Genomic DNA, 14,919 nt, shown 5'->3' with positions numbered 1-14,919 from the left:
AGTAGCAAATGGTGGAGGGCTTTGTTGAAATAAGTTTGGGGGACAAAGAAGCAGAACACATTGAATGCAGTGGGTGAGTTGCACATGTCAGCCTCTGTGAGAGACTGAGAAGTACCAAGGCAAATGCTAAAGATAAGAACTTCCATCCTGGCAGGGCAGGAAACCTAAAATAACCAAGTATGAGTGAGTTAGGAAGCCAGGGACCAGTAGATAGACTTGAGAAAAAAGAACTGGGCAGAGTATGGTGGGGTGCCATGGCAATCACCCAAATGAGATGTCTAGGCACTGACCTGGGGACATGGTCAGTAGAGATGTATGGGTTACTCAGACGCCAAGAATATTCTAAGGATGGAGTTATAAGATTTGCAGGTGTGTCTGATCTGGGTATAGAAAAAGAAGAGACATCAGTAATGACATGTAGAGTTTTTACTCTGAGCTCCTGAAAGGAGGAAGATGAGAAGGTTCTAAAAGGAGCCATTCTGGGTGAGGGGCGGGCACTGGAAGGTTGAGCCCACTGTACTTCCCAGTGCTTAGGCTGAGCAAAGCTTGCTACACACATTATAGCATTAGAGTTTTTAAAAGGCTGTGTGTGGGGTGTGGTGGCTCATGACTTTAATCCCAGCACTTGGGTGGCAGAGGCAGCTGGATCTTGTGAGTTCAAGGCCAGCCTGATCTATATAGTGAGATTCCATACCCCCAACCCTTTAAGAAGAGAGAGAGGGGGGAGGGAGGGAAGGAGGGAAGAATATATATATATATATATATATATATATAGAGAGAGAGAGAGAGAGAGAGAGAGACAGACAGACAGACAGACAGACAGACAGACAGACAGAGTTTTCTGAGTCCTAAGGACTACAGCTCCTCGTGTCATGGCTGGGGGCTAGTTCTTATGTTTGAAGTAACAATCAGCATCACAACATGGAATTATAATGCAAAGGAGAAAACACTTTTGAATTATGGTAGGAGATAAAATATGCATATTTTCCTTTGTTAATTAATTAAAAATCAATTTGAGGTGCATAAAAAACTCATAAACATTTTTCTCCTCCATTCCTTCTTAGTTATGAACTTTTGCTTTCTTTAAACTAATTCTATTAAAATAGAACCACATAATAGCAAGTTACATTTATTGTTGATTTTTATGTCTCAGATGAATCTTGTATCCATTGCATTCTGTAAATGAACATATACCTATAACCAAGAACATAACGATGATCTACCACCAGAACAAAAGCGTTTAAGTCTAACAGTTAACATATGTTCAATGCCTTACGGTGGGCAATGCTTCATACCTGTGTGCATTGTCTTCCTTCTACTCTCTTGAGGTCAGCATTTTATAAACAGGGCAACTGAGATGAGGAATTTGAGGTTACCTTACCCAGTACAACACTCATGCTGGTATGGTGGAAGACTCTTCCTGCTACCTCAGATTAGCTGTCTTAGTTAGGGTTTCTATCACAGTTACAGAGCACCATGAACAATGGCAACTCAAGGAGGATAGGGCTTATTTCAGCTCACAGTTCACATCAATGTCCACCATACAAGGAATTCAGGGCAGGAACCTACAACAGGAACCTAGGGGTAAGGACTGAAACAGAGACCATGGAAGAATGCTGCTTATTGGCTTGCTCAGACTGCTTTTCTATGCAGTGTTACACTATCTATCGACAAATGGTACCACCCACAATGGGCTGAACCCTTCTATATTGATAATTGATCAAAGAAATAGCCACATAGACTTAGCCACGGGACCATCTGGCAGCAGCTCAGGAAAAGGAGCTTGCAAAGCACAACATAGAAGAGCTGAGCCTTTACCAGAGTGCTTTAAGAATTCTTTTATGTGTGGTAGCTCATTTTCTCCTCACGTTAACTCCATGAAGGAAAGCCCTTGTTAAAGTGATTGACATGGGGAAGACAAAATAGATTGGTAAGGTAACTTTCTGAAGGCCACTTAACCAGATGTTACAGAAACATGACTCACATCCAGACACCTGGAACCTGGAGTTCCTGTGTTTTTCTGTGCCTTAAAACTGCAATAGCTCAAAACTTTCTTTGTTAAGACAGTAAAGACTCTGTGAAGAGATATAAAAGATACTAAGTAGTATGAGTATGCCATATTAGCAGAGGAGAGAAAGTGAGGCTTGGAAAGGCACGGTGATTGTGGTCCATCTTTCTGAGACATGGTAGGGATGGGAAATTGAAAGACAAATTAGTGGCTGCGTGTCACAGAGCACTTTTTTCACAGCTGAGGTCTAGACGGTATTTATTGATGTCTCAATTTCAAAATATTTACTTTATAAAATTCTCTTTGGCATAGCGGCATATGAACTTTTGTAATCCCATAGATTCCTGAACCCATCATCAGAAGTGAGAGCCAGAACAGTTCCATAGAACTCCCGTGCCATTCTTGCTTCCTCTCAAGTTGGGCTCTGATGTGGAGCAAAATTTATTTTGTCTTTATTCCAGATTAATTTTAACTGCTTTGCTAGTCAGCTTTTGTCAACATGTGCATAGAAGAGAGAGGGAAAAGGGAGAGGGAGAGAGAGCTCCAATTAACTAGGAATGGAATGGGCTTTTGAAACCTCAAGGCCCACCCCAAGAGACATACCTCTTCCATCAGACCTGCACTCCTAATCCTCCCAACCAGTATTGCCAACTGTGGACCAAGCTTGCAAATATATGAACCAGTCTTATTCAAGCCAACACAAGGCCCAAATACGTATAGTGTTTAGTCTATGAACAGAGTGGTATCCAGAGAGAAAAAGCTAGTATTCAGTACAGTATACTGGGACAACCAAGTAGCCATCCAGAAAAGTATTCTACAAAAATAAATTTCATCTGGGACCAAAACAAGCAAACAAGAAACTTAAAAGGGTTGACCTATACATATTTAAAAATCATGGTACAGTTTTGTTTATAATATTTGAAATAGGGAGGCCTCATGTGTGTGTGTGTGTGTGTGTGTGTGTGTGTGTGTGTGATGAAAAAATATATATACCTATATCCATCAAAGAAAAAAACGGACACATTCTGATCTAAAATATCAAAAAGTTATATGCAAAGGAAAAAATACCAGGAGCAAAGAAAAACTTAATGTAAAGAAAGTATTTGTAGTGTTTGTGAAAAAGGGACAAAAATTCTTAATATAAGCTTTTTAAAGTCAGGAACAAAAAGACCAATAGTCAAATAACTATAAGAAAGAACAGAGAAAAAGAAGACCTTCGAAAGACATCTAACTCATTTGATGTAAATAAAAACTCTAAAGGGCCTTTTTAACCTACCAGATTAGCAAGGATCACAAAGGAATTTACCATGATGTTGACAGAAACTCATATGGAAACAGGCCCTTCCTAGGGCATTGGAGGACTGTAAATAGTTTAGCCTTTCACAGAACTACGCTGTGTGTGTGTAAAGTGACATACAGCATTTATGCCATGAATATTAAACCTTTCTGTACAAAATTATACACATTTGCATATCTCTTAAATGTAAGCCATACATGTATATTTGGACATATGCACAAGACTGTATCTTAAAGTATTCATTGAAGCATTGGTTTTAATGGAAGGCAGATAACACAAATATGGACTGTCACTGCTCAGCACAGGGACTCTTCAAATACAGACAAGCTTATGTAGACACACTGGATAGCCTTGAGATCCACAAATGCAGTAAGGAGGGTCCAGAGGGGTGTGTCCTGCACTGCACGCTGCAGAGGGGAGGGATGGAACTCAGAAACTGAGTTTACTGAAGGAGGGGGCAGGGCTGTTGGAAATGCCTCCTCTGATAGAAACACATGATACTCAATTTTGATTTGCTCTTTTATAAAATATAATGATTTCTTTATGTTTGAAAGCACTTGCCCAATGATCCTCTAGCAGTCTTGCTGACTAAATCCTTTGAAGCCTGAACATAACAGCAAAATGTGCTATCTTTAATAAAGAGTGCTATTTGGCCTCCCGAGAGACTTCAGTGCAGGGCCTGTATTTCATTCACACCGTGTTTTGTTTAGGGACACATGCATCCCATACAAATGGATACATACTAGCGTCAGGAGTAATTTGTTATCCTTTTCTCACAGCATTTTGTTTTCTATACAGCCTATTTTTTAATGTTTACATTTGCAGTGGGTAGAGATATTTGCCCTGAGTTTAATCCCTGGTACCCACTTGATGGAAGGAGAGAACAATTCTCATAAGTTGTTCTCTGAACTGTACACATGTGCTGAGGCATACAAGTGCACACACACACACACACACACACACACACACATGCATACACACATAAAAAACATAATTTTCAAAAAATGTTTTTTTAATTGAACAACTTTATTTTAATTAAAAATGTTAATTGCAAAGGAAAAGAAAAAATTTTTTTCTTTTGTTCAGGCACCGGATAGGTTATTTCCCAAATGCACTAGGTACAGTTATTATAACTTTAAGGCGAATTGTGAGACCCCTTCTAAAGAAAATGAAATCAAGCTAACATTCAAACTCAAGTCTCTTGGGCTCCAAAGCCCAGTGTTTTCTACTCTGCCAGAACATATAATATGTTGACAGGTGTGATACTGTGATTTTCCTTTGAACATTCTAAAACACCTCATAAAAACATGTTTTTATTATTTTAAGAGTCATAGCACTGAATTAGATGAAAAACACAGCAGGACCCAGAGCTGGGGAAAGACACTGAGGGAGGAATTGCAGGGGTGAGCAGCTCAGCACCAGAGTGCATACCTGGCGTGCATAGGCCTCTGAGGTCACCTAAGGAGAGGACAGTGTGAAAAGAGAACAGAAAGTAAGGCTGGGTCCGTGTGAACAACCATAACCAGTTCAAGGATGTGTGTCCCATGGTCTTTTCCTTTGTATTTTTTGGGTTGACAAACTGGTTTTAAAAATTTCTTATTAAAGAGAATATATGGTATTGAAGGAAACTTCAAGAGCATACAAATATAAAAAACAGAACCTTACTTTTCCTGCCATCCTCCTGAGGTGCATATGTATGCACACATTTCATGTGGGGACAGGTATGTGATGGTTTTGATCATACTGAATGTAGTCTCTACCTGATACTTTCTCAGCTGGAACATTATACCTTGTTTATAAGGAAGTTAAGAAATGCTGCTTTAAGTGCAGTCATTATCCACATTCCTCCCATCATTTGCAGCATCTTTGTGGAATAGGACCCAGCATATGCCTGGACCCACATTTTGGTCCTCAGGGCAAATCCTTTCCATAGGCTGCCCTGCTGAAAGTGGGCTTCGTAAGCAAGCAGTGGGAGCAATCCATAGAACACATTCCCAAATGTTTGCAAGATCTATCTCATTTTTACCCTTGCAGACTGTGACGTCTCACTATAACACTGCCTCTTAAGTGGTTTAAGTACGGTTTCTATTGTTGAGAAACAAACATTGTGAGTATATTAAATTTCCTCTCTCTCAAATTTGAGAATCAGGAAGCCCAAGGTAAATGATAGCACATTTTTGATTCAAATGTTTTCTCCCAAAGCACAAAGGAATCCAGATTTTCTGCCTTTCTGAAAATCTACATATTACTCTGGACTGATCTGTCAGAAGGGCAGCCTGTTAGACAGTCACAGGGGTAGAGCCCCATTTAACAGAGTTAGGGTAAATGGTGTGTAGTAGCCTGGCCTCTTTACATGCAGGTATTTGGAGAGATTAACTGTCTACAAATATCATATTTCTATTAGAAACAAAAAGGGAAAACTGAGCATGGTAGTACTCGGCAGCCTGAGGGAGAATTCTTAGTTTGAAGCCCACCTGTGTTCAACATGGAGACTCTATCTCAAAACAATCAAAAATCAAATAGATCCCACCCAGCTTTTCTGGATCTTACCTTTATTTTCTCTATCTCCTTCACCTTAAAAAAAAAAAAAAAAAAAAAAAAAAAGCAGTGATATTTGTGGCTTTCAAGTTTCATTTGTAATCATTTTACTTAAGATTAAAAATTAATGGGAGTATCCAATCACAATTGGGTAAGACCTATAGTCCCAGACTTACGCCCCGAGACCAGCCCATCACAAGTTCCAGGCCATCCTGGGCTGCAGAGTAAGACCTATTAAAGGAAGAGAAAGAGAAAAGTAGGGATGGTATTTTAAAAGTACCCATCACCTCAGTCTTTAGAATAATTACTTTCTAACTCACTTTTTAGTCATTTTCTGCTTGTGTTTTGGCCCTGGATGAGCATAATATGTATATTAATGTGTATATTGGTGTATACATGGACATAATACAGCTCTGTGAGGTAATTTTATTTCCTACTGTAAGCATATTGTGATGTCATTAGTTACTATTTAAAGACACAAATGTCTCTAGAATGCTCCACTATCTGGATGAGGCATTACCTTGTAAGTTGGTTCCAGTTTGTCGCTCTTATAGGCAATACTGTAATGAACATCTTAGAGCATAAATCTTTATCAGTACTTCCACTGGCTGCTGAAGATAAATTCCCATGAGTAGGTTTCCAGAGATACACAGCCTTCTGAGAGGTTGCAGAAGCTTTTCAAGGGAGAATGAGCCAATATATCGATCTAGGTTTCTTTTTTTAGCAACCCCAGCTGAATCCAGGGTCTGTTCCTCTTGCTGTTTAATAAAACTTTCGCCTGTGCCTACTTATATACATGCTTGCCTTGAATCAATAAATATGTCCTATCAACTGAACAACACACAGCACTGCTACAAAAGTAAGTGACAGTTACAGAATTTAGATTAGCCATCAGAAATGAACTGAAACAAACCCTGTTCTTTTACGTGATGACCAAGAGAGAGAGAGAGAGAGAGAGAGAGAGAGAGAGAGAGAGAGAGAGAGAGAGAGAGAGAGAGAGTGTTATGGTCAATTTGAGTAGAATGGCACTGGACGCACTCGTGAGGAAGTGCCACATTTTCACACAGACTTTAGTAAGGTCAAGTCACAGCATCTTCAGTTTAAAAGTCTCTCTCTGTATCCACACTGTACCCATGCCTCTCTGACCTTCCTGGGAGCCACTGAGGAGCCTCTCTGTACAACTTGAAATACCAAAAGCAAAGCCATGTGGCTGAGTTGATCCTTCCATGCCTTTTGCTAGCTGCTGGCCAATAGACCTACCTATCACTCACACTGCCATTGCACATGTTAGTCATGCTAATATATTAAAGTTGGGATTCATTAGCTTTCCAGGAAGGAAGCTTGTGGGTAGGCTGATCTGTGATAACTTAGCGGTGATAGGACTCCAATTTCATGCCCTGAGGGCTGTGTTTTTCTGCAGTAACTTGTTTGTGAAGACAAAAGGTTTGCAGAGATAATGGGATCAGATAGCTGAGTGCACAGAGATTCAAACGGTGGGATTGGAGTGGATTTCCTCTAGATTTCAAAAACACAAAATAAGGACTAACAATGCCCATTCATTCATGTAAGAAGATCTCTAAGTCTCTGCCTTTCCAAGGACTTAAAACATCCTATGTTTCCCCAGCTATGTTATATCAATAAGACAGGCACATGTTTTGCACACTTGCTCACGCCAATAGATTTATTTGAAAAGAAAAGAAAGGTTCCAATATCACCAATATTCTATAGTGACCTTGGAGGAAGCTGCTGTTTAAATCCATAAATGAATACAATAGTTCTGGATTCCTTTAGAAATTAGCTAATCTCTTTTCTAATAATTTCTGTATTTTTTAATGGCAGTTTTCTTAGCCCCCTCCCCAACCCACATATAAAATAAGACAAAAAGCTAAAGATATGGGAGACTACGTAATGAGGTGCTACAGTTTGGAACTTATCAACATCTTTCATGGGCTGATGTCACTGAGAATCATTTAATAGCATTGCAGTTGCTTGATGACTTGGCTCTTACGTCTGTATTCCTGAGCTTGCTTTGGTTACCCTTGTTCTGGTAACTAGCACATTCTCTGGGCCAGTTGGAAAAAAAATCACAAGGGTATTTTGAGTGAAAGTGAAGTTTTGAGGGAGAGCTCCAGAATGGGTTTTTGAAAATGAAGGAATGTGAGAGGTGTGCACTGTTGTGGGGGATAAGAAGGGAAAGATCCCAAGTGGGGTCTTATCTGACTGTTGTGCTAGTAACCAAAATACACTGTCTTTCTTTATGCTATAAATGATTTCTTCCTTTTAAGAGAAAGTTGACTCCATGGACCACCACTCTGCAATTTTTCAAACAGTAGGGTTTCTAATCCTTCCAAGGAAGCCTTCTCTTTGCAAAGGGCAACCCATCATCATCGGTGGTACCCTCCCCCTGCAGCTTATGCTGTTTCCTTTGGAGTGTCCTGTCTCCAGGAACCTGTCAACCCCACTCCCTCACACGGATCTCAAAAGCCATGTGCGGCTCCTCTAAAACTGCTTCCTGTTCCCCTGGTGGGGTGTCACTGTCTTTGAGCAGCCCACAGATTATCTGTATTACTTTTAGGCTGTCACTTTCATTTTCTACTCATGATCTTCTCAGTTGACTCTGACATCTGAGGATAGGGAGCTTCTTTGCCACCTCTGTATGCAGCAGTGTGCAGAACAGATCCTGGCACATGGCGGGGGTACAGATAAGCATCTTTTGGGGAGAGAACATATGACTACCTTAAAATAACTCTCCAGTGGACTCCAGAGGTTAGACATGGTGGATCTAAGCAAATGAAGAAAGAGTTTTCGCCACTTCCATGGAGTTGGGTATCATTGATGAAGGAGACACATCTCTCTCCACGATTCCCAGGAGAGAGTAGGCCCACCTGCAGGAAGCTCAGTGCTCTCCTGGTCTCCTGCATTATTCCTCCCCAGCCACCAGAGCACCACCCAGCAAGCATCTCTGCCCAGAGGAAAGCCAACCTTCAGCTTCCTGGTCGAGCATGAGGGTACAGACCAATCTTAGTATTCAAAGAGGGGCTCCTTTGCAGCAGCAGTTTACAAAGAGACCCACACTACATTCTTCTTCTTCCTCCTGCCTTCCGAATCACATGTCAGATGCTAAACCACACCTCAAAACTGCCTGCCTAGTTCCAAAGAAGTAGCACAAATTCAGTTTGCTAATTTCCATATTTGGGTGACTACACTGTTGTGAAATGCCCATCGACTGCTGTCGACATCCTAATAGCAATATCTTCTTCCTAGTTTGTCTCTTCTTTCCTTTCTTTCTTTTTTTAACCAAAGGGATGTGATAACCTCCATTCAAAACTATAGCTGCCAAATTCTTACCAACATGAAGAAGTGCCCTTGGCTCATGGCCACTGCAGTCAGCACTAATTCATCTGGAGATGCCAGGGCTTCACATGCTTCCCTTGCTCTTTCTTATTCAGAACAAGAGACCCGAACAGCAACTGTAACTCTATTTGCTGCACTCATTGGTGAGTTAGAAGCTAAGACCTCAGGGATACCTGCAGAGGTGCAAAAAGCAGTGTAGATACTTTCTCTACATTCCCAACATTCTCAGGGGCCCTGTGAAGCTGTTGCTGATATTGAGAGTGAGGGAGACGGAGAGACAGAGAGACAGAGAGATTCTTGAGCCACGTTGCCCGTTTGCTCTTACAATGGCAAGAGGGCACATGTCCTCCATGAAGGAGCACAGGATTAGTCATGCATATAGAGAACCCAGGAGAATGTCACTCTGTGGAGGTTTGCAGGGGAACAACCATGATTGAAATTTTTGTATTTAAGACTATGGTAAAGGACCAATTAAGATTCTTTGATAATATGAAGAAATACACCAGATAAAGGAGGAAACATCATCAGGTAGTTCAAAAAGAGCTGGAGGCAGCTTCTAAGAAGATAGTCTTCCACAATCTTAGGGAAATAGGCCATAGTGATGTCAGTAAAATGCCTGAAAACAAAAAGCAAACACTGAATTTCAGAGGCTGCCAAATGAATAATAATTTGATTTTAAACAAGAACTTTTAAAATAAGATTCTGTGGCTTAAATGAAATTCCCGCAGTTGTCGTAAAGACAATGGGTCACTAGTTACCTCTGCGCCTCTCCTTCAAAAGCCTCAAGATGTCTTTAGCAATCCCACAACATCTGTTTTCCAGATTCCATGGTTTCCCAAAGCTCTTCCCACAGTATCTGACTATTGGTCTTTCCAATATGCCAAAATCGACCAAGAAAGCTATGAGTGTTCTGCAGCAGCACGACCAGTTACCTTGAGTTAACGTGCACACTGCCCATCTCGCCCTGCTGTTTGTTCATTTGGGAAACTCTTTTTTGTGTGTATATAATTGATTTGCTGTGACATATATATACGTTTCAGCTGAGATTTTGCTGAATACAAAGTAATACAAGTTCCCGATTCCATGGTTTCATTGAGGGAAATCAAATTCAACTTTTGTCGTATCTTTTTGGGAGCTAACATCCTATTAGAGTTGAGTTTCTGCCTGCTGTAGCTATTATATGGAAAAGACATCAGACTCTCTCCCTCCCTCCCTCCCTTCCTCCCTTCCTTCCTTTCTCCCTTCCTCTCTCCCTCCTTCCATGCCTCCCTTCCTATCTTCTGAACTTCACTTGCATTTTATCTGTCTGTAAATGTGCCCAGAAAGTACCTTGCTGTAGACTTTTCGTGGGCACAAGATTACAGCTTAGACATCCAAAAGTCCTCAGGGCAACTGGGTATGAGCACCTGCCACCTCTCAGCACCACTGCCTTTCCTGTTTGTTTAATAAGCAGATAAACGTTGGTCCTTGCATAGCCCTTTTCAGTTGTTCTGAAATCTAGACTGTGATTTGTCTAATCAAAGGGAAATAACGATTCCTTTCCTGGTAATTCTGGGTAGCTAATTTGTCCTACTTCATTCTTTTCTCTAAGTACAGGGTATATCTCCCTCCCTGGATCTGAGCCACTAAGCCCAGGGTATATCTCCCTCCCTGGAGCTCATGTATAACAAACACAGAGAGTATACTCTGAAAATGTCCTGCGTGCTCTAATTTAGAGGATAGAAGAAGAAAACAAATTAGAAGTAATAATGTCAACATTTAAGTCAAGTCAAATTAGGCAATGGGACATAATAAAAGGCTTTTTCAACCTAAGCCACTGTTGTGAGCATTGTATCAAAGCACACACACACCCTAGTAACATGATGCTGTGGTCAGTCAGTGTGCCTATTGAGGGTGTCACAGGTCTGGCAGAAACGTCCTCAGAAATGTTGCTGTGCTCCTGTGATAAGAAGCTGTGCAGTGCACACACCCCCGGTTCCAGCAGGACCAGGCTAAGGGCTCCTGCTGCGGTACAGCATGGCTCATGTAGCTGCAGAGCCCAGACACACCTCCATGCACTTCTGTGCCTAGGCAAACCACCTGCCTATTCACAAATAAAGAGAATCTTTGCCCCCGACCTGATAGGTCCAATAGATCACACTGCCATCCTCCTGATTCTCTTCTCCATTCTTCTTGTGTGCTAGAAGCAGGTAACTATACTGCCAGGTAACTGTAGTCCATATTTTCATTACACAGAGCTCCTTTGATATTTCCTAGCATGTATTAATGACTTCGCTCTCAAACTCAAACTTCCTGATGTAGAGGGTAGACCAGAGGAAATGAGCAGATTCCCATGATGACAGTATGACACAGAGCATCCTCATTCCTTTCTACAAAACTGTTAATGGATGAAGGCACCTAGTACAATCCTACCCTGACCTAAGAGGGCCCTGGGGTTCATCTTATGCTCAACAGTGTAAGTGGGTCACAGCTACACCATGTGACCACAGACCTGGCTGAATGGCTCATCCCTTACAACCATCAGCATAACCAACAGGATTTGGATCAAACTGGTAGGAATTATATCCCTATGTGGGCTTGAACAAGAAGCAGGAGCAGTCTCCTGAAAGACGGGGAACTCACGAGAAACGGTGATGTCAGTAACAACAAAATTGCCCTGCCAGAAATTCTGAGCTATTTTTGTCTTCTTTAAACAGTGTATATCTAGAGTTAATTTTTAAAGTCTCTTATAGTTTGAATTTTTTAGGCTAGCTCACCAGTGAACTACAGGTTCTGCTGCTTTGACAGAGGAGCCCAGATTCACCTGCAGCACTGAGGACAGGCAGTTCACGGCCTGTAACTCCTGCTCCAGGGAACTCTGACTCTCTTCTTCCCTTAGGTGCATGCCGTCCAACGTAATATCTATACACACATACAGAGAGGGATAGAGAATATATTAAATGAAAGTCATAATTAATAATCTAGAGATTGTAGGACAGAGGAAGAATATGAACTACATTTTGGGGGTTTGTGGTAAAGTGAGTTTGGGGAACACCTACCTAAACATATATTTGGGCTTGCAGCTCATAAAAAGCCCCTGATTTTCTTTTCTCTAGAGAAGAAACTCCTAAACATAAAATGACATAGCTCCCATGTCCAATGAGGAGAGTGAACTCTAAGAGGCAGCCAAGGCCCCAGTGTGACAACTTTCTGCAGAAGGGTCCTGGAAAGGGACAAGTAGTGACGTGGAGGTTGTGAGCATCCCTGGGCATCGTTAACAGTTCTCTGCATGCTGCTGAGCCTGTAAAGGCTGCTTGCTCTAGCTAGGCTTTCAGCTCCTTCTTGGAAAACCCCTTCATTTCTTCCGTAAGACTTCTCTTCCATCTCTATCTGTGGAGGCCTAGAACTGGTTTATGATTCTTATAGACATAGTGGATGAGAGAGCATGGCTGTAAGATTATCTGTGTTCCTCCACTTCCTACCCCATTTCTCTCTCCCTCACTAAGACAGGGTGTGTCTCTCTCTACCCCAGAACTCATGTTTAACATACAAAGTACACTTTGCATGTTCTAATCTGATTGACTGGAGGAGAAAGCAACTCCTCTAAGCACCAATTTGATGCCATTTAACCTCCCGGTGGTCCCTGGGAGCCAATCCCTGCCCACCCCTCCTTTTGCTAGCCAGATCCTTTTGCTAGCTACAGTGTTTGCATTAATCAGCTGCGTAGGCTCGGAGACTGTGTGTTTTGGTGTTGTTTGTGTGTGCAATCTCGTGCTGCTTCCTGAACGCATGTGTCCCTTCCCTTCACAGCCTACTCGACACCCAGCACCTCCCCCGCAAACCGATTCGTCAGTGTTGGACCACGGGATCCAAGCTTTGTAAATATCCCTCAACAGACACAGGTGGGCCTCTCATCTTTTCTGTATGTGGTGCGGCTTGTTTTTTTCATCAGGTGCAGTTGGATGTGTCTTGGGGCACACCAGATCACACATGCCCCAGCTCTCTCCTGTTCTCTTCTTCCCGACCCCGTCCCTTGAAGCACCATAGCCTTGTTCTCTCTGTGTTCTTAGGAACCATAAACAACATTCCTGGGATGCTAGCTCATGATATCAGAGTAGGAGAGGAAAGCTTCTGGTTTTGCCACGGTAAATTAAGGTGGCTGGCTGGACAGCGTTCATTCCCTCGTGGCAGCAGTGGCTCGGTAGCTATAAGTAGGCAGGCATGCTCCCCCATGGAACCTGCTTTCCATTGTATTGAAGCAGCCACTCCTCTCATTTTATGGCCCCAGAAAACTGGTAAACTTTCCAAAAGATGGGGCTGGGGGCAGGGACAAAAGGTTTCTAAGCCCTTTATTAAGGTCCTAATGTTAGGTCCAAGCAGGTGACCGACCGATGGGACTCTAGGGTGATGTAACTGTGCCATGCTCAGCAGAAAGTCATATTAGAGTGGCTGATGGAAAGTAGGTTGCAAAATGCCCAGAGCTGACTGAGCGCAGGAGAAGATGCCTTTGGGTTTGTGTGGGCTAAAAGGAGCTCCTCTAGAACAGGTTTAAAGTGCCTGCTGAGAGCTGAGGTGCAGACCTCTGGGCCCAAGGCATGTACATAGAGAATGATGAAAGAGAATTGGGTCCATGTTTGTAGAATAAATGACTCTTTGATTTTCTAACCAAAATATGACCATACACTTTCAGAATCCATACAGGAAATGATTTTCTCTCTGAGGTTCTTGACATGGTTTGAAATTTTCTTCAGGTTGTTCTGTGCATGAGCTTAGCATGTAATGTCAGCTGCCAGCTCTGTCTACTGCTAAGAGTCCTGAGTCTGCTCCCTTTCCTACTGTGCTAACCCACAGCACTGCTTCTCACTCCCCTCCCCTTACGCTGAAACAGCACCCCAGAAAGTCCAGCTCTAAACAGAAAAGGGAGGGCCCAAGAAGAGGAAGCGCTCTCCTCTTGAATCTCCCCCTTCTGCTGTTTCTTCTAAATCTGGCTTGCACATGGTGTGAGAGATTAAAATTCCTACTTAGTACCTCCCTGCCATCAAATTCTCCCATGGATTTGCTCGTTTTCCCATACCTTCAAAGATTTCAACTGTCCTGATGGTTTGATGCTGCGCCATTGCCTGAGAACGCCCATCTTAGAAGATGGGTGTTTAGCTGCGTGCTTTGGGCTTCCGTGTTCAGGCTCAGTGAAGACTGAGGCAGCCACCTCCCCAGCTCCATACGGATTGGTGGTTTTGTTTCTGTCAAAGCTTGAGTTCAATCAGATTGATTCATTGAAATGTACAGCTTTGAAGTGTCATGTATGTAAGTTGCATGGTATTTTATACAAACTAATTCACTTCATCTAAACTGTACGTGTTCTACTTTGTTTATTTGTCTATAATGAAAATGTGGGTTTTTCCCCAGTGTTACTTTTTTTTCATAAGTGCCTTCTTTAACTCAAAGACTAAGTCTTCATGGTGTTGAACACAAAAAGTTCAATTCTTAACAATCCAGATTTTGCACGCATCTGGATAAATGATGTCATAAAGATCTAGTATTGGCACCTAGAACTGAATTCTTTTTGTTTTCCATTAAATATTTGGCATCATGAGGACAATAGTTTAAATGTTTCTTACCACAGCGACACCTGTCACATTTGGCTTGAAGAAAGCCATTCCTAATTATTTCATGAGAAACTGTAAGAATGGAATTCTTTTTCTCTGCCCTCCATGAACCTATCCAGTCTTATATCCTAAAGTAA

General features: G+C 42.0%; 1 protein-coding gene across 5 annotated transcripts in view; it reads left to right on the top strand.

Annotated features, from left to right (window-relative positions):
• NFIA (nuclear factor I A) overlaps positions 1 to 14,919 on the top strand; it is a 336,017-nt gene that overhangs the window by 289,504 nt on the left and 31,594 nt on the right. For 4 of the 5 annotated variants that reach the window (XM_080921475.1, XM_080921473.1, XM_080921474.1 and 1 more), the window contains one exon: positions 12,987 to 13,078. The exons of the other annotated variant lie outside the window; for it this stretch is intronic. In XM_080921475.1, the coding sequence (XP_080777601.1) occupies positions 12,987 to 13,078 (92 nt within the window). The remainder of the gene's footprint in view (positions 1 to 12,986; positions 13,079 to 14,919) is intronic. 5 annotated transcript variants of the gene reach the window in all.

The sequence above is a fragment of the Micromys minutus genome, assembly GCF_963924665.1.
Source record: "Micromys minutus genome assembly, chromosome: 9".
NCBI classification, from domain to species: domain Eukaryota; kingdom Metazoa; phylum Chordata; class Mammalia; order Rodentia; family Muridae; genus Micromys; species Micromys minutus.
This window is presented reverse-complemented; position numbering and strand designations above follow the sequence as displayed.